Raw genomic sequence first — 25,000 nt, forward strand, 5'->3', positions numbered from 1 at the left:
GTAGAAATAAAACAAGGAGTTTTCAACTCAGCCGAAGTGAAAAAACTCAACCTGAATAATATAAATAAACACTGGACTTTTTCACTCGACCTGAGTAAAAAAGCAACCTAAGTAAATGTAGAAAAGTACTGGATTTTTTTAAACTCAACCTGAGTAAAAAAACAGCTTGAGTAAATGTGGAAAAAACAATGAGTTTTTAACCCAACCTGAGTGAAAAAAAATCAACCTGGGTAAATATAGGAAAAAACACAGGAATTTTTAACTCAACCTGAGTGAAAAAAATTCAACCTGGTTAAATATAGAAAAAATACAGGAATTTTTAGCTCAACCAGTGTAAAAAATAAAACAAAAAACTCAGGACTTTTTAACTGGACCAGAGTTAAAACAGAAAAAAAAAACAGCTGTACGCTTATTTGCCCATTGACAAACTGAGCATAGTACGAATCATGGAAGCATTACGTCATGAACGACAGAGCATTTACTGGGAGAATTTATCTATCGCTCTCTGGTCCGGCAGGAAATGGAAGAGTTCGAAAACATGGCGTCGCCGGCGTGGAAAGTTTTCACGGCGATGGAGAAGAAGAACCTCCTCGGCGTTTTATATTAAAAAAAACCTTGAAAAAAGTTTGGAAAACCCGTAGAGAAATAGTTTTTTTCGTAGCAAGATATTGCAAGGGAGGAATATTTTTATTTGAAGCGGGGAGAAATGTGTGATATTAAAATAACTTGAACGATAAAAAAAAAAAAAAAACCGGTTTAGAAACTCCGTAGAGAAATAGTTTTTTTCGTAGCAAGATATTTCAAGTGAGGAGAATTTTTCATCGAATTTTACAGATATAGGTAATATTAATTATTAAAAGAAACTAAAAAAAAAACGTTTGAAAACTCCGTGGAGAAATAGTTTTTTAGCAAGATTTTACAAGTAAGGAGAATTTTTCATTGGACTTTACAGATACGGGTACTATTAATTATTAAAAAAAATTGGAAAAAAAGCTTTGGAAACCCCTCAGAGAAATAGTTTTTTTCGTAGCAAGATATTGCAAGGGAAGAGTATTTTTCACTGGACTGATTAGAAATAGGTAATCTTGATATCATAAATTGAACAAAAATGATACACATATTATTCCGTGAAAAGCATGAGGCGAATATAGTCATGTGAAAAAAAAATAAAAGAATAGATATTACTGGAAAAGAAATATGGAATATTATGTCACGGCAACTGGGAAATATTATACGATATTATGCCCCGCTACGAGGTAGGGGATATTGTGCCATGAACATAAATAGGGTATAATGCCCACAACAAAGGTTCAGAGTGGAGGGAGAACAGAATAATTAAGTCTATGTACAGATAATTATTGTATATATATATATATATATATATATATATATATATATATATATATGTATATATATTAATTTATTATATACACAGACTTAATCATTCTGTTCTCTCTCCGCCCCCAAAACGGTTGATGTGGGTATCATACCCTCTTTATATTCATGGCATAATATTCCCTACCTCGTAGTTAATATCATAATATCATATAATATTCCCAGGCGGAATAATATATATATATATATATTCCCCTAATTTCTGTTCTTGTAATATTTATTCCTTTATATATTTATTTTCATATATATATATAATAATATATATATATATATATATATATATATATATATATATATATATATATATATATATATATATATATATATATATATATATATATATATATATATATATTTATATATAATTTTTGTTCAGAGTATGAGAAACAAAACTGCTTCTCCCAGGTAATATCTTGCTACAGGAAAAAAACTATTTCTCTATAGGACTCACGAATTTTTTTTTTTTTTTTTTTTGAATTACTAATATTACCTATACATCTGTTCAGTCCAAGGAAAGGTTCTCCTCATTTATAATATCTTGCTACGAAAAAAAATTATTCCTCTACTTGTTTTCCAAACTATTTTTTTTTTTTTTTTTTCTTAATTATTTATATTACCCGTATCTGTTCAGTTCAATTCAAAATTCTCCTTACTTGTATTATCTTGCTAAAAAAAACTATTTCTCTACTGAGTTCCCAACGGTTTTTTTATAGTTTTTTTATTGTTCAAGTTATATTAATATCACACATTTCTCCCCACTTCAATAAAAAATATTCTTCGTTTGTAACACCTTGCTACAAAAAAACCTATTTCTCTGCGGGGTTTCCAAAATGTTTTTTTTTTTCAGTTTTTTTATTTTAATTATTAATATTACCTATATCCGTTCAGTCCAAGGAAAGGTTCTCCCCCTTTATAATATCTTGCTAAAAAAAACTATTTTTCTAAGGGCTTCCAAACTTTTTTTTTTATTGTTCAGGTTATGATATTAATATTGCATACTTTTCTTCAATGAAAAATATTCTTCCTTGCAATGTCTTGCCACGAAAAAAAAAAAAACATTTCTCTACGTTGTTTCCAAACTTATTTTTCAATATTTTTTTTTTTAATATAAAACGCCGAGGAGGTTCTTCTCCATCGCCGTGAAAACTTTCCACGCCGGCGACGCCGTGTTTTCGAACTTTTCAATTTCCTGCCGGACCGGAGAGCGATAGATAAATTCTCCCAGTAAATGCTCTGTCGTTCATGACGTAATGCTCCCATGGTTCGGCACCACGCTCAGTTTATCAATGGATAAATGAGCGTACATTTTTTTGTTCTATTTTTACTCAGGTTCAGTTAAAAAGTCCTGTGTTTTTTTTGTTCTATTTTTACTCAGGTTGAGTTAAAATGTCCTGTGTTTTTTTCTATATTTACCTAGGTTGGATTTTTTTCAATCAGGTTGAGTTAAAAAGTCCTGTTTTTTTTTATTTTACTCAGGTTGAGTTAAAAAGCCCTGTGCTTTTCCTATATATTTACTCAGGTTGAATTTTTTTTCAATCAGGTTCAGTTAAAAAGTCCTGTGTTTTTTGTTCTATTTTTACTCAGGTTGAGTTAAAATGTCCTGTGCTTTTTTTCTATATTTACTCAGGTAGAATTTTTTTTTTCAGTCAGGTTCAGTTAAAAAGTCCTGTGTTTTTTGTTCTATTTTTACTCAGGTTAAGCTAAAAATTCTTGTTTTTTTCCTATATTTACTTAGGTTGAATTTTTTTTCACTCAAGTTAAATTTAAAAATCCTGTTTTTTCCGGGTATTATTAAAATAGCTGCACACATTCCAAAATACCCCATTCTGTTAGAGAGAGAGAGAGAGAGAGAGAGAGAGAGAGAGAGAGAGAGAGAGAGAGAGAGAGAGAGAGACTTTGCTTCTGTGTGTATGTGTGCGTGTGTACATAGAAATGTCTGTCTGCGAGCGAATAAAATGTATACATAGATATATTTTAAATTTTGAGTCACTGGCCAGTTTATATTAAAATTGAATGCGAAATATGTAATAATTCACTCTTAAAGAGATCAGAAAGGGATACGTCAAGGAGCACATCTCTCTCTCTCTCTCTAACTCTCTCTCTCTCTCCTTCTCCTCTTTCTCTCTCTCTCTCTCTCTCTCTTTCACTCTCTCTCTCTCTCTCTTCTCCTCTCTCTCTCTCTCCTTCCCCTCTCTCTCTCTCTCTCTCTCTCTCTTTCCTCTCTCTCTCTCCTTCTTCTCTCTCTCTCTCTCTCTCTCTCTCTCTCCCTCTCTCTCTCTCTCTCTCTCTCTCTCTCTCTCTCTCTCTCTCTCTCTCTCTCTCTCTCTCTCTCTCTCTCCTCTCTCTCTCTCTCTCTCTCTCTCTCTCTCTCTCTCTCTCTCTCTCTCTCTCTCTCTCTCTCTCTCTCTCTCTCTCTCTCTCTCTCTCTCTCTCTCTCTCTCTCTCTCCCCGCGGAGCAGTTTCCAATCTTGGCAAACTAATTTCCCCTCCCCAAACGGTATCAAAGCAGTTCACCGAAGAATGTAATAATCTTCGGAATATGCTTCGTAAATAGCTGAACCACCCCCACCCCACGCCACTTCTCCCCCACAATACCACAAGCTCTTTTCCTACCCCTACCTCACTCTCTCTCTCCCTCCCCCTCCATTCAGCGTTTTGTACTACGCAGATTATCATCATGAATGGTATTGCAATGACCTAGTTATGCAAATTCGGCCCGGAATGTAAAGTAGCACACATGTATAAAATTCCGATAATGGAAGTATATGTATATATATGTATATTTTTGTATATTTCATGCCACTCTCGCAAAATTGAAATTTTCATCATGCTGGTGTGTGTGTTTTTTTTGGAGGGGGCGATGGGGGGGGACAGGGGGAAGGTTGCCAGGTGTATTACTTTTGGGAAGCACAAAGGAATGTTATTTGTACAGCTTTTCCAAACACGAAAGAATAGTGGGGGGAAATATATATATATTTTTTTATGCTTATAGGTCCTGGTTGTAGGATTTTGTATCCTGATGCTTGAAAGTTTAAGTAATATTATTATTATTATTATTATTATTATTGATGTTGTTATTATTATTCGTATTGATATTGCTATCATTATGTAGGTTGGGGAAATAAAGATTATATGTATATACAGTACATATATATATATATTATATGTATTTATAAATGTATATATAAATGTAAGCATGTATATATGCATTTATAAGTATGTATATATATATATATATATATATATATATATATATATATATATATATATATATATATATATATATATATATATATATATATATATATATATATATATATATATATATATAGGTGGGAATGTAATTTTAATTCAACAAATTTAGCTAATAATAATAATAATAATAATAATAATAATAATAATAATAATAATAATAAATAATAATAATAATAATAATAATAATAATAATAATAATAATAATAATATTAATTATTTTTTGTTATTATTATTTTATTATTATTATTATTATTATTATTATTATTATTATTATTATTATTATTTTATTTCAAAATCAGAAAATTTCTCACGACGATGTCCCACTATGTAATACGTAGAAAAATAAAAAACTAAACAGATTCAAGGAGAAATAAACTTGTTGATATATATTATTATTATATAATAATAATAATAATAATAATAATAATAATAAATAATAATAATTATTATTATTATTATTATTATTATTATTATTATTATTATTATTATTATTATTATTATTATTATTATCATCTTCTTAAAAGCAGAAACGCAGCAGAAAAAACTAAACAGATTCACGGAACTCATATCACTTACGCCGATACAGATTTAGATTAGTGCTGGTTGGCGGCGCCCAGGAAAGGGCCCCTCATTTCTATTCAAAATGGGATAATCTGTTTCATGCCAGGTTACCCGAACAACAGACACACATTCATGAGTGTGTATGTGGATGTGTGGTCATGTGTGTCATGTGTATGTGTGTGCGTGCGTGTGTCCGTGATCACATCCCGTGCCGTCAAGCAGAGACGATACATTGCAACTGAGCTGTTATATCCGTCGCTAATGGATATATCTACATATGAATGTGACTCGATCGGGGTTTGAGAGTTACGAGCGTGTGTGTGCGTGTGTGTGTGTGTGTGTGTGTGTGTGCGTGTGTTCGTTTTATTTCAGGATGCGTGTAATTGCTCTATTAGTGATGGGTTGTGACGGGGAGGTAGTGTGTCTATTTTCATATAGTTGATAAGTCGATTGGAATCAGGGGGACATACCACAAGCATCGAGTTACGTTGAGACAAGTGGTTGTTATAACCCCTTAATAATATTATTATTATTATTATTATTATTATTATTATTATTATTATGATTATTATTATTATTATTATTATTATTATTATTATTATTATTATTATTATTATTATTATTATTAATGTTTGTGCTAGAGAGGTGGGTATTTATTATTATGCAGTTAAACAATTGATCGAGTCAATGGTACACTCTGCAAGCTGAGTTACGTTTGAGACAAGCGGTTGTTATAACCCCTTAATATTATTATTATTATTATTATTATTATTATTATTATTATTATTATTATTATTATTATTATTATTATTATTACTCAGGAGATAAACCCCTGTTCACGGGCCATTGGCTTGAAATTCAAGCTTACATAGGATGTTATGGTTTTAATACAGACATCAGTTATTATTATTATTATTATTATTATTATTATTATTATTATTATTATTATTATTATTATTATTCACGAGATAAACCCCTGTTCATATGGAACAAGCCTACGCTACAGTGGCCATTGGCTTGAAATTCAACCTTCCTAAGAATATTATGGTGTTCATAACAAAGAAGTTATAGAAGATAATAGGAAATATAGAAAGAAGAGATCACTTATTAGAAAAAAATAACAAATGAATAAATAGATAGCTAAAAGTGATGAAAATGTGAGTAAAACATGAAAATACAAAGAGAATGGTTTTAAGGCAGTAATTCATCATACAACTTCGCTTGAACTTTCGAGGTTCAGTCGCACAACTGCTTGTGGAAAATAAAGACTTATTCTGGATAAGAAGCGTGAGGGTTTTGTCTCTAGATGTTTGCTTGTGAAACATTCTCCCTTCTGGGGATGTTGTGCAGTTGCAACTTCTACAGAAATTCAAGCGAAGGTGAAATGCATTACTGCCCCAATGCAATTCTCCTTGCATTTTAATAAACGACTTAAATTTTTTTTATTTATTTATTAATTTGTTGAATTATTTGTTTTTCTAATGACTGATCTCCTCTTTCTGAATTTTCATTTATCTTCTGAATAATAATAATAATAATAATAATAATAATAATAATAATAATAATAATAATAATAATAATAATAATAATAATAATAATAATAATCGGGAGCTTGAATTTCAGGTCAATGGGCAGTTTGGTGGGCTTGTTCCGTATGAATAGGTTCACCTTCTGAATAATAATAATAATAATAATAATAATAATAATAATAATAATATCTTTAGAAGACTGAATTTCAAGTCAATAGTCCCTTTGGTGGTCTTGTTCCATATGAATAGTGTTCACCTTCTGAATAATAATAATAATAATAATAATAATAATAATAATAATAATAATAATAATAATAATAATACATGAAAGGTGTTTCCTCTCTGACAGAAGCAGTGTTTCATCCCTAACCCCCCCCACAACCCACGTCTGTCAAAGTAAACAAAACATCGATACAGGTTTCATTTTTTCCCCATCCGCTAATGGGCGCAGGTCTCGATCAAGATTAGGAAAACGAAAGGCCCCCTTTTTTTTTGCTCGACGTATTTGCCTATGTGATTAATGTTCCGCCCGACAGAGAGAGAGAGAGAGAGAGAGAGAGAGAGAGAGAGAGAGAGAGAGAGAGCGAGAGCGTATTTATTTGCCACACGAAGTGAAATATTACTGTGGAACTGAAGCAGGACTCCGACAAATGACGAGCGTGTTCCGCGCGCATGCAATTATGACTAGGAATGTTGTGTTACTTCGGATTTTATTGGTCTGAGGCAAATTAATTTCAGTCTGCTCTCTCTCTCTCTCTCTCTCATCTCTCCCAGAGAGAGAGTTAGAGAGAGAGAGAGAGAGAGGGATCGAGGTTGTGACTGATGACAGTTCCCCGAAACGAACTTTATTAGAGACACTGCATACAAATAATGTCCCCTTTCCTACACACTGACATTTCTCCTGCAAAGTTCATCTCTACATGATGTAATGACACGAAAGGGAAGTGTATATACATACATGCATACATATATACACACACACGTGTATATATATATGTATATGTATATGTATATATATATATATATATATATATATATATATATATATATATATATATATATATATATATATATACATATATATAGTTATGAACTTCAAGATTGTATTCCAAAACCGTAACAAATAATTGTTTAGATTCAACAGGATTTCTCTCTCTCTCTCTCTCTCTCTCTAAATCAGTTGCCAGAAACAACGATTTAAGACAAAACAGAAAATAATCATTGATATATATATGAAAAAAATGATATTCTTCAGATAAACCGAGAAGCCAAACAGTCATTACAACAATTGTTAGAGGAAAGACACTATTACTTAGTACATCACAAACAAAATAGATAAAAACATTCCTTATAAACTAGGGGACGCGAGAGAGAGAGAGAGAGAGAGAGAGAGAGAGAGAGAGAGAGAGAGAGAGAGAGAGAGAGAGGAATGAATCAATATGGTCATTTTCCCTGTGACCGACGACATATCTTTCTCTCTCTCTCTCTCTCTCTCTCTCTCTCTCTCTCTCTCTCTCTCTCTCTCTCTCTCTTTCAAACACTCACACCTCTCTTTCTCTTTCTCTTCTTTCTTTCTCTTTCATTCACTCTCTTCCAAAGACACACACACCTCTCTTTCTCTTTCTCATTCTCTGTCTTCCAAAGACACCTCTCTCTCTCTCTCTCTCTCTCTCTCTCTCTCTCTCTCTCTCTCTCTCTCTCTCTCTCTCTCTCTCTCTCTCTTCTCCAAAGACACACGCACACCTCTCTTTCTCGTTCTCTCTCTCATTCTCTCTCTTCCAAAGACCCCCTCTCTCTCTCTCTCTCTCTCTCTCTCTCTCTCTCTCTCTCTCTCTCTCTCTCTCTCTCTCTTCTCCAAAGACACACGCACACCTCTCTTTCTCGTTCTCTCTCTCATTCTCTCTCTTCCAAAGACCCCTCTCTCTCTCTCTCTCTCTCTCTCTCTCTCTCTCTCTCTCTCTCTCTCTCTCTCTCTCTCCTCTCCCCCTTACGAACATATTTTCATCAATCGTCGATGAATGACTGACTGCCTCCCCTTTTCACGGGTCCGTGAATAAGGACGAATGATCTCAATAATATCCATAATTTCAATTGTCATGGAATGGATGGACGCTGTCGTCACTTACACGGACGAGAGAGAGAGAGAGAGAGAGAGAGAGAGAGAGAGAGAGAGAGAGAAGAGAGAGAGAAGAGAGAGAGAGAGTCAAGAACACAATGCAGTACAGCCAAGAAGTTCATGACAGGATGTAAAAGGGCAAATTGAGAGAGAGAGAGAGAGAGAGAGAGAGAGAGAGAGAGAGAGAGAGAGAGAGTGATGGATCATTTTGGAAGGGGTGACGAGGTGGTGGTATTGGATGGGAAAATGGAAAGGGGATACGGAGGAAGGGATAGGGAGGTGGAGGGGGGTGGAGTGCAATTGGTAAGAAGGATTGGATTGGGGAGGGGGGATGGAAGAGATCCATTTGATATATGGATGCCTTGGGAGACTCTCTCTCTCTCTCTCTCTCTCTCTCTCTCTCTCTCTCTCTAATAATGAGTTAAAGGTAAACAGGCTAACAATATAATTCTCTCTCTCTCTCTCTCTCTCTCTCTCTCTCTCTCTCTCTCTCTCTCTGTAATAATGAATTAAAGGTATGCACGCAAACAAAATTCTCTCTCTCTCTCTCTCTCTCTCCCCTTTCTCTCTCTCTCTCTCTCTAATAATGAATTGAAGGTATACACGCAAACAAAATTCTCTCTCTCTCTCTCTCTCTCTCTCTCTCTCTCTCTCTCTCTCTCTCTCTCTCTCTCTAATAATGAGTTGAAGCTAAAGAGACTAACAAAATTTTTTTTTCTCTCTCTCTCTCTTTCTCTTTCTCGCTCTCTCTCTCTCTCTCTCTATTAATGAGTTGAAGCTAAAGAGACTAACAAAATTTTTTTTCTCTCTCTCTCTCTCTCATAATGAGTTAAAGGTGAATAGACTAACAAAATTCCCTCCCTCCCTCTCTCTCTCTCTCTCTCTCTCTCTCTCTCTCTCTCTCTCTCTCTCTCTCTCTCTCTCTCTCTAATAATGAGTTAAAGGTGAACAGACTAACAAAATTCTCTCTCTCTCTCTCTCTCTCTCTCTCTCTCTCTCTCTCTCTAATAATGAGTTAAAGATAAGAAGTCTAACAAAATTCTCTCTCTCTCTCTCTCTCTCTCTCTCTCTAATAATGAGTTGAAGGTAAAGAGACTAACAAAATTCTCTCTCTCTCTCTCTCTCTCTCTCTCTCTCTCTCTCTCTCTCTCTCTTTTTTATACACCGGGCACTTATTCAACTCAGTCTCTTCATTACTGAAATCATTAGCTAATTGGCCCTATTTCAAGGGTAATTTGGATGCAGTTGTGAAAAGAGTTACTTTTGGCCTTGAAGAGCAATAATATTCACAAAAGTTTTTTCACGCCGTGAAAAACAATTTTATGATCGTGAAGTGGCGAGCAACGCACAACAATAATCATCAATAAACAAACAATGTACACGGTTTTGGAACAGAGCTGGAACATTTTCAGAAATGTAGAAGACAAAAAAAAAAAATAATAATGAAAAAATGCACCGAAGTTTCCTCGGCGCAGTCTAGTTTTCTGTACAGCCGCTACAGCATATAATCGAGGCCACCGAAAATAGATACATCTTTTGGTGGTCTCGGTATAATACTGTATGAGCCGCGGCCCATGAAACTTTAACCACGGCCCGGTAGTGGCCTATCCTATATCGTTGCCAGAAGCACGATTAAGGCTAACTTTAACCTTAAATAAAATGAAAATTACTGAGGCTAGAGGGCTGCAATTTGGTATGTTTAATGACTGGAGGGTGGATGATCAACATACCAGTTTGCAGCCCTCTTGCCTCAGTAGTTTCTAAGATCTGAGGGTGGACAGAAAAAAGTGCGGACAGAAAAATGCGGACAGAAAAAAGTGCGGACAGAAAAAAGTGCGGACAGAAAAAGTGCGGAGAGAAAAAACTGCGGACAGAGAAAGTGCGGACAGAAAAAAGTGCGGACAGAAAAAGTGAGGACGGACAGACAAAGCCGGCACAATAATTTTCTTTTACAGAAAAAAAACCATTTTCAATAGTATTTTTTTTTCACAGCCACCACCACAAGATCATTTACAGATTCAATTTCAGCTCATTTGCGACGCCAGTTGATCCAAAAACTCAATCACGTATCTGGCATTTCTCCCGAAGTGTGGCGTCAATATTCTCCGGAAGTTTTGACAAAATTGGATTAAGAGAGAGAGAGAGAGAGAGAGAGAGAGAGAGAGAGAGAGAGAGAGAGAGAGAGAGAGAGTTTTGATAATTGGCTTATAAGATTCAGGTAAGGCTTTACCCAAATGCCTCTGGCCCGTAGTGGGCTAGTGCCACCAGTGCACCTCGTGCGGTGCACTGTAGGCATCACCTAAGGTTCTTTGCAGCGTCACTTCGACCCCTAACTGCATGCAACCCCTTTCATTCCTTTTACTGTTCCTCCGTTCATATTCTTCTTCCATCTTGCCATCCACTGGCTCCTGATAATTGTTTCTAATTTCAACTGCGAGATTTTCCTCCTGTTGCACCTTTCAAACATTTCACTCTCAATTTTCCTCTCTGCGCTGAATGACCTCATAGGTCCCAGTGCTTGGCCTTTGGACTAAATTTTATATATGCTCTTCTATTCTATTCCAAATACCTCAGCAAAAATAATAATCTAAGTATTTATTTCCTATGCTTGATTTAAGTAGTGATTTTTAGTTTTCTGTAAAAGGAAACTATTGTGACGGCTTTGTCTGTTCGTCCGCACTTTATTCTGTCCGCACTTTATTCTGTCCGCACTTTTTTCTGTCCGCACTTTATTCTGTCCGCACTTTTTTCTTGTCCTCACTTTTCTCTGTCCTCACTTTTCTCTGTCCGCACTTTATTCTGTCCGCACTTTTTTCTTGTCCGCACTTTTCCTGTCCACACTTTTCCTGTCCACCCTCAGATCTTAAAAACTACTGAGGCTAGAGGGCTGCAAATTGGTATGCTGATCACCCACCCTCCAATCATCAAACGTACCAAATTGCAGCCCTCTAGCCTCAGTAGTTTTTTTTAATTTATTTAAGGTTAAAGTTAGCCATAATCGTGCGTCATGCAACGATATAGGACAGGCCACCACCGGGCCGTGATTTAAGTTTCATGGGCCGCCGCTCATACAGTATTATATCGTAACCACCTAAAGATAGATCTATTTTCGGTGGCCTTGATGATACGCTGTACAGAAGATTCAACTGCGCCGAAGATACTTCGGCGCGTTTTTAACTAGTTGAACATTATTTGTACGACCCAACAATAAAAGACGGAAGATCAATAGATTAAATTTCGGAAAACCGAGCTACCTTTTTTTTAATTTTTTTTTTTTTTTTTTGTAAATCGTCTAGTTTCCTCCCCTGCATTTTTTGTACACTTTTTTTTCTCTCCAATATGAATATTAATTTCCGGGTTAATGCGGTTTTTTCCCACACAACAATCCATTTTTATTTTTAGTGGCTGGTATGACGACAGACAGTTAAGTGATTCGCCGACTTCCCAATAAATTGAATGGGCCCTTTTTGTTACTCTGTCTTCTTCCTGACAAGAGAACTTCGTGAGAATGGCGTCTGACAGCCGCAGTCGCTTTTGGGCTTTATTTTTTTTTTTTTTTTTGGAAGGAACGCCACACACACAAAAAACCCAGCCTCTCAATCAATCGAGAAGTTTAATAAAGTAAGATGCAACCAAAAAAAAAGCTCAAATGGCTGGAATAATAATAATAATAATAATAATAATAATAATAATAATAATAATAATAATAATAGCGTAAAAGAAGAATAAGAAGAAGAAGAAGAAGAAGAAGAAGAGAGAGAGAGAGAGAGAGAGAGAGAGAGAGAGAGAGAGAGAGAGAGAGGAAAAAAATGATGCAAGATATAAGATCCCCAAAAGGACACTATAATAATAATAATAATAATGATAATAATAATGATAATAATAATAATAGGGAAAAGAAGAGAGAGAGAGAGAGAGAGAGAGAGAGAGAGAGAGAGAGAGAGAGAGAGAGAGAGAGAGAGAGGCATCAAAAAGATGCAGGTAAAAAGACTCCCAAAAGACGGCGATGATAATGATAATTAATGATGATAATGACAGTAAATAATTATGATAATAATATGAGCGAAAACGAATTGAGAGAGAGAGAGAGAGAGAGAGAGAGAGAGAGAGAGAGAGAGAGAGAGAGAGAAGAGAGAGAGAAGGGGAACCAACAAACTGTCACAAAGAGTATTCCTATTTTCGACACCCAAAGCGATGAGGACCTCCATTCGAATTGACAGATGACAAAACGAATATTAAAAACAACAGCTGGGAAAACACACACACACACACACACACACACACACACACACACACACACCTCTGTCGCTCGATAATAGCCAATATCGCCGGCCTGCCTATCTAGGAAAGGCTACTGACAGTATTGAGGACACGGACAAGACGCCATTGGAGAAATTATTGTGGGAGATTCTGATTTTATTTTTGTATTTTTGTGTTTTGTTAGGATTTAATTTTTGGGGGGGGGCGGGGGAGCCCCAGGACCACCTGAATTAATTAAACAAATACAAACAACAGTAAAGAAATGCACAATTTTTGTAGAAATAATTTTTGGAGGAGATTCTGATTTTATTTTTGTATTTTTGTATTTTTTATATTTTACTTTTTTGGGGTTTGGTGGGAGGACCACCTGAATTAAATAATAAACAAACACAAACATCAATAAACAAGTCCATAATATTTGTAGAAATTATTGTGGAGATTCTGATTTTATTTTTGTATTTTTGTATTTTTTTTAGAATTTAATTTTTTTTTGGGTGGGGGGTCCCAGTACCACCTGAATTAAACAATGAACAAGTACAAACAACAATAAACAAATGCATAATTTTTGTAGAAATTTTTGTTGGAAGAGACCCTGATTTTATTTCTGTATTTTCGTATAATTTATTTTTTTGGGCAGGACCACTTGAAACAGTAAACAAACACAAACAACAAACAAACAAATACATAAATTTTGTAGACATTATTGTTTGGAGGAGGTCCTGATTTCATTTTTGTATTTTTGTATATAATTTTTTTTGTTGGGTCACCTAAATCAGTTATAAAAAAATGAATAATATTTTGAGGCGTTTTTTTTTATTTTTGACAAAACTAAGCAAAAGGATCCTTCCTATTTTTTCCCGAAACTTTCTAAATCCCCCTCTGGTTCAACCAGGATTATCCTGATATCCTAGAATATCATCCTACAATATCCTACACGCTCGCAAACGAAGCTAAACTCTGCTACCCTCCTCCAGCCGACCAAAATTCAATAAAAAAAAAATTCACACACCCTCGTCTAAAACAAGTAAAAAAGGCAATCGAGTTTTCTGTACAGCCGCTACAGTGTATAAACAAGGCCACCGAAAATAGATTTATCTTTTGGTGGTCTAGGTATAATACTGTTTAAGCCGCGGCCCACGAAACTTTAACCACGGCCTATCCTAAATCGTTGCCAGGAGCATGATAATGGCTAACTTTAACCTTAAACAGAGTAAAAACTACTGAGGCTAGAGGGCTGCAATTTAGTTTGTTTGATGATTGGAGGGTGGATGGTCAACATACCAATTTGCAGCCCTCTATCCTCAGTAGTTTTTAAGATCTGAAAACAGACTAAAAACTACTGAGGCTTGAGGGCTGCAATTAGGTATGTTTGATGACTGGAGGTTGCATGGTCAACATACCAATTTGCAGCCCTCTAGCCTTAGTAGTTTTTAAGATCTAAGGGCGGACAGAAAAAAGTGCGGACGGACAGACAAAGCCGGCACAATAGTTTTCTTTTACAGAAAACTAAAACAGTATAATATCCTGCAAGGCCATTCAATTATTTAGTCTTTAGCATCCGCTGCTTTCCTGTTCACTTTATTCCCTAATGGCTTTTTCTCATTAGGTCCCAAACGTGTTTTCCACGCGTATACCGATACCCTCGGAAGCTTTTAAATAATTCTGCGTCATTTCCCCAACACTCATTCTACTTGTTGGATATTTCGTTTAAAACACAAATATTTGTAACTTCGTCTTAAAATATATCTTCTCCGGTGGGGTGATTGGCTAAACACTTATCTCAGTCTTCTAATCTGCGTGGAATCGAATCTCATCACAGAATGAAAATGTCTTTGGTCATTTTTTTGTAACACCATCTTAAAAAATTTCTTCTCTAGTGGTGTGATTGGCTAAACACTTACCTCAGTCTTCTAATCTGTGTGGGTTCGAATCCCATCATTGGATGAAAATGTCTTTGGTCAATTTTTTTTAGGATTTCAAGGCTTCCAGTGGAAAGTGTATCACCCAGAAATATTTGAAGAGGTCAAGAGGTCACTTGGGCTACATTAAATGTCAGAAACTTACCTATATTTATCATATTTAAAGACAAACTCGGCACCCTTCCTGGCCTTTTTTCACTTGCTCAGTCACTTCTCACTACTGTCTCCACTTATTTGTACTCTATTATTTACTGAGGACTAACACATAACCTAATAGATCCATTTCACCACCAAGGAACTGGTCTATGTAGACATCACCAAAGTCCACATGGTATCTTACTGCATCCTAAACATTTCTCCCATAGTGGTGTAATTGGTCAAACCCCTATCTCAACCTTATAAGTCAGTTATCAAACCTCTCTCTCTCTCTCTCTCTCTCTCTCTCTCTCTCTCTCTCTCTCTCTCTCTCTCTCTCTCTCTCTCTTACTCTATGTAACATATCCTAGTGAATTTATATACCACTCATAATAGAGAGACCTTTGAAGTACAAACTTACTTACCCGATCCAGAGCCGATGTATGGAAGAAAGATACAAGTGAGCAAGAGGTTTGTCAGCCTGATGCCCTCTGCTTCCCCCATCCTGTGGGGTTGAATGCCCAAGGACCCAGCCACCAGACGAATCTTCTCGTTCTTCTTCTTCTTTCGTTCAGGAGAAACTGAGGACGAACGTCGGTGCGGAAAACTTGGAGAATGCTGGCGCGAACTCTCCCTGTCTCTCTCTCTTACTTTCTATTCTTGTCTATTATCTATTTTTCTATCGGTATGATCCTTGGTGCCTTCGATATTCTAAAGTCTTTAGTATCATAATTCCTTGGTTTACAGTCTTGCTTTTCTGTCTAGTCTCTGGTCATCGCTCACGGGCGTGACATTCCCACGATAACTGTCTGCTATGGAAGTCAGAGGTCCTATTTCGTTAGCGAGGAAGAAGAGGATCGCATTTGGACGTATTTCGAATCGATCTGCTGAAAATCACAAAAAATTATATCCCTGTATGAGCAGAGAGAGAGAGAGAGAGAGAGAGAGAGAGAGAGAGAGAGAGAGAGAGAGAGAGAGAGAGAGAGACTTGACTGGTTAGTACAGAGGTAAAGTTAATGGGAAAATATTGACAAAAGAGAGATGAAACGTAAACAAAAAATCTAGCCGACATTGTGGACGTATTTCGAATCGATCTGCTGAATATCACGAAAAATTATATTCACTGTGAGCAGAGAGAGAGAGAGAGAGAGAGAGAGAGAGAGAGAGAGAGAGAGAGAGAGAGAGAGCCTCGACTGGTTAGTACAGAGGTAAAATTAATGTGAAAATGTTGACAAAAGAGAGATAAACGTAAAGAAAAATCTAGCCGACATTATGGACGTATCTCGAATCGATCTGCTGAAAATCACCAAAAATTATATTCACTGTGAGCAGAGAGAGAGAGAGAGAGAGAAGGCCTCGACTGGTTAGTACAGAGGTAAAATTCATTCGAAAATATTGACAAAAGAGAGATAAAACGTCAACAAAAAAAATCCAGCCGACATTATTTGCGAGAGATTGCGCGATTCGCGTAAACCATCCCGAGAGTGAACCGAGCGGAGCCAAGCCAGCATCCGACTACTGAATCACTCATTCATGAATGCCTAATGAGCAGCAGTTCAGAAAACGAGGAAAACACAGCCCTGATCATTACGGGTCATTACAGTGACAAACGACACACGCTCGCGGCCGCCAAATATCAACTCGTCAGATTCTGTACCGCTTTTTTTTTTTTTTTTTTTTTTTTTTTGGGGGGGGGGAATTTGAAGGGCGAAAACAGGCGCGCTTTTGTGTCTGTTAATTCATACGGTGTATTAGCGCTGCTCGCCGGGCGGGGATAAGAGATTAAAATGAATATTTAGCGGCCCTTTCGTTATGATGTTGGGTGCCGCAGTCTTTGAGAGAGAGAGAGAGAGAGAGAGAGAGAGAGAGAGAGAGAGAGAGAGAGAGAGAGAGAGAGATTAGAGTTTTAAGTAGTGAAGACTGCAGAAATATATATAAGAAAAATATGATGGAGGAATAAAGAGAAAATATGATGTAGGAATAAAGGGGTAATGAGACACGCATTAGAGAGAGAGAGAGAGAGAGAGAGAGAGAGAGAGAGAGAGAGAGAGAGAGAGATCTTATAATATTAACAGGTTCCTCTCTTCTTTCCTCAAAGCCAAATTAACTCCTCGAAGCGGATTACGAGGTTTAGACAGTCTTAAGGAAATGAAAGATTTTAATTTCCTCTGAAGCAAATAGACAAGTGAGACGAAAAACTTTAACCAGAGACCTCAGACGGACCAGTTTAAGCATCATAAGCTTGAAAAGAAAACAGGTAAAAATGCCCAGAAGTTCCTTCGGCTCAATCGAGTTTTCTGTGTAGCCGCTACAGCGTATAAGCAAGTCCACCGAAAATAGATCTTATCTTTCGGTGGTCTCGGTATAATGATGCATGAGCCGCAGCTCATGAAACTTTAATCACGGCCCGGTGGGTGGCGTATCCTATATCGTTGCCTGAAGTACGATTATGGCTAACTTTAACCTTAAAGAAAATAAAAACTACTGAGGCTAGAGGGCTGTAGTTTGGTATGTTTGACGATTGGAGGGTGGATGATCAACATACCACTTTGCAGCCCTCTAGCCTCAGTAGTTTTTAAGATCTGAGGGCGGACAGAAAAAGTACGGACGGACTTTTACAGAAAACTAAAAATGGGAAGAGGTTGTGGAAACCAAGAGATTATTATTTGCAGAATTAACTATGCGCAGGTGAGTGGGAGGAACAAGTCGTACTGACTGTTTATCCATTCTTTCATTTTCCAGATATCTATGCTCTTTAATTCAGTTTATTTTAATCCTAGCCCATTTTTTCATCCTTCTTCTACCTATCCATTCTTTCATATTCCAGGTACCTAAACTCTTTTTAATTCAGTTTCTTTAACCTTAGTCCATTTTTCATCCATCTTCTACTTATATGTTCCATTCACTCACATCTAGGCTAATTGAAATACTGAAATGCTAACAGGTTCTTCTCACCATTAAAATTCTAACAGGCTCTCCTCGCCATTTCATAAACAGACTTACAGATATTTTCATATCATGTGTTCTAACAACAAAGACACTTTCCAGACCACATATCCAGAAAATCTCTCCAGTTTCCAGGTACTTCAAACCTACCGACTACGTGATTTCTTTTGCTTTGACTTACTTTTGCATTCAAGTCACCTAGTAAAACCACCCTAATTCCTCCACATCTAGCTGTTCACACCTTCTCAAATCTCCCAGAAACCGTTTTATCATTCTCATATTTTCCAATACTGGACAACATGTACACATCACCATTTCACTTACACAATTGCCGCACTCCTTGCACTCTTTTACACAATCATATTTAAATTTCTTAGTCCAAAACATTTAACAATTCTTATTCTCGAACAAGCAGGGCTTTCACTTTTGTCTCACCGAGAGTCGTAGAATCCGTCCATTTTATTTTATGTTTCTCAAGGGGCCATATACCATTCATGTAGAGTAAAACTGTAAGTAAAAACTGCGCAATATCTTCAATATCTTCATCGCATCTTACCAAGTAGCGTCTATACAATAGTGTCACTATCGGTCAAAGAATGAGGTTACTTGTAGACATGAATGCAAAAGTATACACAGGGAAAAAATGAAAAAAAGCCCTTAACAAGTGTACATTACATGAAGATAAAGACAGTTTAATCCAAAAAGAACGCACATTGACACATTCAGACAAACTCAGTCCCTCCTCCCCATCTCTCCCCTCCTTCCTACTTTCGGCATAAATTATCGCTTGGGTTTTCTGGCGCTATTTGTGACACCTGCGTGTCACCTCGGTGTCACATGGAGTTCCCTCACACACTGAATTACGACAACATCAAGGACCGGAGTCATTTCCTTCTTGAGGTCACGGGGACTATATTATTATTTTTAATATTTTTCATTATGTGTTGTTTTTGTTATTTGCCTGATTATATAGTTTGTGTTTATTTTCTTTATTGTTGTTTGTATTTAATTGTACATTTTTGTTGTTGTTTGAAATTATAGTTGTTTTGATGTTTAGTGTCAATTATGAGGTATGAATATATATATATATATATATATATATATATATATATATATATATATATATATATATATATATGTGTGTGTGTGTGTGTGTGTGTGTGTGTGTGCGCGCGCGCGTATGTGTGTATGTGTCCATGCATGCGCATGTGCGTGTCATCTCGCTCTCATCTAACAACTTTATGTAGATGTAAGTGTCCATAAAACACGGAAGGCAGTTTTATTTATGCTTTTACGGCCCGTTACGTCCTTGCAATATATATATATATATATATATATATATATATATATATATATATATATATATATATATATATATATATATATATAATATATATATATATAATCTATATCGTTACCCAAAAAAGAAATTAGCAAAAACACTCTAGTATCAGTCATCGAAGTGTGATTCTTCAAAAATCAACAACAGCTAAAGAACAAATTCTTCCCGAACGATAGGCACTTTTCAGGACCTCCGAGAGGCGGGGAGGAGGGGGAGGGAGGGGAGGGCGGGCTATAGAGAGAGAGAGAGAGGGGTGTGTGGGAGGGAGTGGAGGTGGGTAGGGGGAGGAGGCCACGTCCCACAAAGCAAGGAGAGCGTGGCATGGTCACCTGGACACTGCCAACCACAGACTGCCTTCGTGCAGGCTCTACTCTGGGCAAGAGGAGCAAGAGCAGGCGTCCTGTCTTGCCTTTGGGGGGGAGGGGTAGGATGTAGGAAGGGGGAAGGAGGAGTCCCTTACCCCCTCCCACCTCCCTTTCCACCCCTACCCTAGGGAAACCCAACCCAGCTCACTCCTCTCTTCCCCAAAGCATCTCTCAGTCCCTTTTCTCTTTCTCTCTCTCTCTCTCTCCACTCTCTCTCTAACTCAGCTCCGCCCATCCGTCTCTCTCTCTCTCTCTCTCTCTCTCTCTCTCTCTCTCTCTCTCTCTCTCCCAGCACCAGCACCAGCAGCAGAAGAAGAGAAGAAGAGTAAAAATTTTTCTTATTTGGAGTTTCCTCTTGATAAACACCTTCTCTCACGATTCCGTCGCAGAAGAAGAAGAAGAAAAAGACAAGGAGAAAAAAAAGAGTGTTTTCAAAAGCCTGAGAGTTCCTCTCATTGATTTTTGCTTTTGTACACACACACACATGGCAATAATATCACCACAGTGTCAGGCACTGTTATTCTTCTTCGTCGTCGTTTTCTTCTTCTTCTTCTTCTTCTTCTTCTTCTTCTTCTTCTTCTTCTTCTTCTTCTTCTTCTTCTTCTTCTTCAGCTATGGGAGGGCTGGGTAACTTTGTAACATAACCTTTGCTTTGAAAGCTGTCCTTATTATTTTTTTTATTATCAGCTTACCTTTCCCAGTCTAAAACACAGGTAGACGTTTTCGGTAATTAGGTAAATTGCGTCGCACTTATGTTATGTCAAAGTGCATTACGTTGCTTTACAACTTCTTTTTCAATATTGTATTGTGGGGTACATTACCTTATCTGTGTTACACACCCCAAAAATAAATACAGGGCTATGCATTGCATTTTATATAGAAGCATAAACGTACGGTTTCAGGTCTTTCAAATGAAGTTAGGCCCAGGCCCCTCTCTCTCTCTCTCTCTCTCTCTCTCTCTCTCTCTCTCTCTCTCTCATTACTCTTTTTCCCATCAGGAAAGACAGCTTGCTAATTAAATCTCTCATGTCAATAACTGAGAGACTTCTTTCCCAAAGTATAAATGTGCAGTAATTCTGCAAAACCCTGGAATATGTTTCCTTTCGAGAGTTTTTGAAATGCAGGAGCGGAATGTGTGGTATGTTTGGTATGTGTGGTATCTCTAATGAACCAGGGACCTGGTTTTTTCTCCTTTTTTAAATTTTTGTTGGGGACAAACTGCGTAGTACTCACTAAATTTCTCGTATTTTTGCTAAAGTATAATCAGGGGTAAATTATCTGAATAATTTATCTAGTGGTTTTCCTTGGTTAAGTCTTTTGGCAAGATCTCTCTCTCTCTCTCTCTCTCTCTCTCTCTCTCTCTCTCTCTCTCTCTCTCTCTCTCTCTCTCTCTCTCTCGTGTTATAGCGCTAAAGTATAATCCGAGGTAAATTATTTAAATCATTATCCCAGTGGATTTCGTAAAGTTTACATCTCTTGGTTAAGATCTCTCTCTCTCTCTCTCTCTCTCTCTCTCTCTCTCTCTCTCTCTCTCTCTCTCACAAAAGTACCTGGGTCACATTGGTCATATTGAAACACATGAAATTTGAAAATCGTAAAACATCGGTAATATTGGCAAAAGAGAGAGCATCGAACCATTATTAGTATGAGAAACTAATGTAGTGAACCATTATTATAATGAGATAGCAGTAAAACCGTAAAATATTATTAGGAGTTTATAACATAGACTGTATTGTACCGCGTTCGTCGAGTAAGTGAAAAGCGTAGTGTCATTCCTGTAGAGTTTTACAGATCACCAGCTCAGTGCATCGAAAAATCTTTAAAATAAATTTCATATTTACAGACCACCAGTTTAGTGCATCGAAAAAAGAAATCTGTACAATAAGTTATAACAGTTTATGCATATGAAATCAATGTATATATTATATATTGTAAATATGTAGTATTAATAACCCACAATGCCCCCCTAATTTCTCATTTTCTTCCCATTTCTACCACGAACCCTAGAACCAAATTAAGAAAGAAATTAAGTTATTCAGATGCCCTGTCGAGATTCGATCTGGGGGCCAGGGTATCCGAACGAAGGCATCTAAATAACTTAATTTCTTTATTAGTTTGGTTCTAGGCTTTGTAGTCACAAGCGTTGGCGAAATGTGAATAAATCGAAGAGTTAAGAGGGCATTGTGTAGTAAATACTATATATGTAACTGGTAAAAGTAACTAGCATTTTATATATATATATATATATATACATATATATATATATATATATATATATATATATATATATATATATATATATATATATATATATATATATATATATACATATACATATATATATATATATATATTATATATATACATACATATATACATATATACACACACACTTTTTGGTAACTGATAACGAAGCCTGCGAATCCCTACAAAACCATGAAATGATAATTAATTAATCTCTAAAGGGAGGACAAAAATTAGTTGTTTTCATAGGGTTCGGTCTATTGTCTGCTCGATTAACACTTGGAATGAGCTAATTATACCCGGATTAATTTTTTTCCTCACTAGTTTGTGGCATTAAACAATTTTTCTCTCCCAAAAATAATCGAGAGAAAAGAAATCGAAATACAATCGCACTGATGAGTCATCTCTCTCTCTCTCTCTCTCTCTCTCTCTCTCTCTCTCTCTCTCTCTCTCTCTCTCTCTCTTCCTTTTCTTTCTAAAATTCAGTCTCTCTCTCTCTCTCTCTCTCTCTCTCTCTCTCTCTCTCTCTCTCTCTCTCTTTTCTCTCTCTCTCTCTCTCTCTCTCTCTCTTTCTTTTCTTTCTAAAATTCAGACTCTCTCTCTCTCTCTCTCTCTCTCTCTCTCTCTCTCTCTCTCTCTCTTTCCTTTTCCCCTAAAATTCAGTCTTCTCTTGTTCTCTCTCTCTCGCCAGGCTTTCTGATATCAATAAAACAATCTGCATTGTCCTAAAATGAACTCTCTTGGCTCCAGGCTGCTTAGCCTTTCTCGATTCTGCATTATCTCATTTTCTTAAACTCCTCCTTCACCTCTCAGCTCTAAATCGCAGGTTTCTCTCTGTCTTACCTGACCTTTTTTTCCCCCCTTTGACCTTTAAAGGTTCTCTTGTTTTGCTTAACTGACCAGATATCAATTAAACAATCTGCATTTGCTTGGGATTGAACTCTCTTTTCCAGGCTTGCTTATCTTATCTGATTCTTTTTTTGCCTCTTTTAAATGCTTTAAGTATCTTGTCTCAGCTCTTTTAAATGCTTTAAGTGTCTTAGCTGAACTTTTTTGCCTCTTTTAAATGCTTTAAGTAAAGTATCTTGTCTGACCTTTTTTGCCTCTTTTAAAAGCTTTAAGTATCTTATCTGGCCTTTTTTCTCTTTTAAACGCTTTAATTATCTTACCTGACCTTATTTTGCCTCTTTTAAATGCTTTAAGTATCTTATCTGACCTTTTTTGCCTCTTTTAAATGCTTTAAGTATCTTACCTGACCTTTTTTGCCTCTTTTAAATGCTTTAAGTATCTTGTCTGACCTTTTTTTGCCTCTTTTAAATGCTTTAAGTCTTACCTGACCCTTTTTGCCTCTTTTTAAATGCTTTAAGTATCTTATCTGGCCTTTTTCTCTTTTTTAAATGCTTTAATTATCTTATCTGACCTTTTTTTGCCTCTTTTAAATGCTTTAAGTCTCTACCTGACCCTTTTTGCCTCTTTTGAATGCTTTAGGTATCTTATGTGACCTTTTTTTGCCTCTTTTAAATGCTTGAAGTATCTTATCTGACCTTTTTTTGCCTCTTTTAAATGCTTTAAGTCTTACCTGACCCTTTTTGCCTCTTTTGAATGCTTTAGGTATCTTATGTGACCTTTTTTGCCTCTTTTAAATGCGCTAAGTATCTTATCTGACCTTTTTTTCTCTTTTAAACGCTTTAAGTATCTTATCTGACCTTCCATTGCCTCTTTTAAATGTTTTAAGTATCGTATCTGACCTTTTTTCTCTTTTAAATGCTTTAAGTATGTTAACTGACATTTTTTGCCTCCTTTAAATAGTTTAAGTATCTTATCTGACCTTTTTTCTCTTTTAAGTGCTTTACGTATCTTACCTAACCTTTTTTGCCTCTTTTAAATGCTTTAAGTATCTTTCCTGACCTTTTTTGCCTCTTTTAAATGCGTTAGATATATTACATGACCTTTTTATCCCCCCATTTTAAACGCTCTAAGTACATTGATTCTGCAGCTGTTACAGGGACTAGTAATGAAAGAAGCTGGCCCCGGGTTGGACGACGTAAGTTTAAACTTGGAGTTTGTTACCCAAGCAATGTTTTATGTCGAATTTGGTTGTAGCCTGGGGCCTAAAACTCTTATCTCATCTTCTCTAAAAAACAAGAAAAAATTGCACCGAAGTTTCTTCTGAGCAATAAAGTTTTCTGTACAGCGTATAATCAAGGCCACCTAAAATAGATATATCTTTCGGTGGTCTCGGTATAATGCTGTATGAGCCACGGCCCGTGAAACTTTAACCACGGCATGGTGGTGGCCTGTCCTATATCGTTGCCAAAAGCTAACTTTAACCTTAATAAAAATAAAAACTACTGAGGCTAGAGGGCTGCAATTTGCAGCTCTGTAGCCCTAGTAGTTTTTAAGATTTGAGGGCGGACAGAAAAAGTGTGGACAGAAAAAGTGCGGACAGAATAAGTGCGGACAGAGTAAGTGCGGACAGAATAAAGTGCGGACGGACAGACAAAGCCGGCACAATAGTTTTCTTTTACAGAAAACTAAAAACTTGGTGAGATCTGTCACATATGAACTCGATACTACTGAACCTGCGTTCAAAAAGGATTTCAGAAATCAACCTCTTACAGAAATGACGCTTCCAGGAATCATTCTGAAATCAGGATTTCTGATTTCTTGTCGAAGGGATTTTGAGGAGGAGCGAAGTGGAGTGTGCCCATTGTCTTGATTAAATATCGTGACGGGGGATCTGAAGAGTTGGTTTCTCTTCTTTTTTTCAAATCGTCTTCATATCGCGTATATTAATGTTCGTTCAATTTCGTCTTCGATATAGACACTTGAGGAAGAAGTTAGGTTTGGCAATATGGTCAAAGGTGAGTTAGGTTGGGGAGGGGGGGGTAGTATAAAAAAAGGTTGATTCATTTTCATGAGAGCCAGTGATG

At 36.4% G+C, this 25,000-nt stretch overlaps 1 protein-coding gene and 1 long non-coding RNA gene across 2 annotated transcripts in view; one reads left to right on the forward strand and one right to left on the reverse strand.

Annotated features, from left to right (window-relative positions):
• LOC136843036 (leucine-rich repeats and immunoglobulin-like domains protein 1) overlaps positions 1-16,769 on the reverse strand; it is a 130,713-nt gene extending 113,944 nt beyond the window's left edge. Inside the window, exon 1 of the mRNA XM_067111026.1 lies at positions 15,596-16,769. Coding sequence (XP_066967127.1) covers positions 15,596-15,674 — 79 coding nt within the window. The 5' untranslated portion in view covers positions 15,675-16,769. The remainder of the gene's footprint in view (positions 1-15,595) is intronic.
• Positions 1-25,000, forward strand: part of LOC136842911 (uncharacterized) — a 177,075-nt gene that overhangs the window by 128,379 nt on the left and 23,696 nt on the right. The window lies entirely within an intron of this gene.

The sequence above is a fragment of the Macrobrachium rosenbergii genome, chromosome 10, assembly GCF_040412425.1.
Source record: "Macrobrachium rosenbergii isolate ZJJX-2024 chromosome 10, ASM4041242v1, whole genome shotgun sequence".
Lineage (NCBI taxonomy): Eukaryota > Metazoa > Arthropoda > Malacostraca > Decapoda > Palaemonidae > Macrobrachium > Macrobrachium rosenbergii.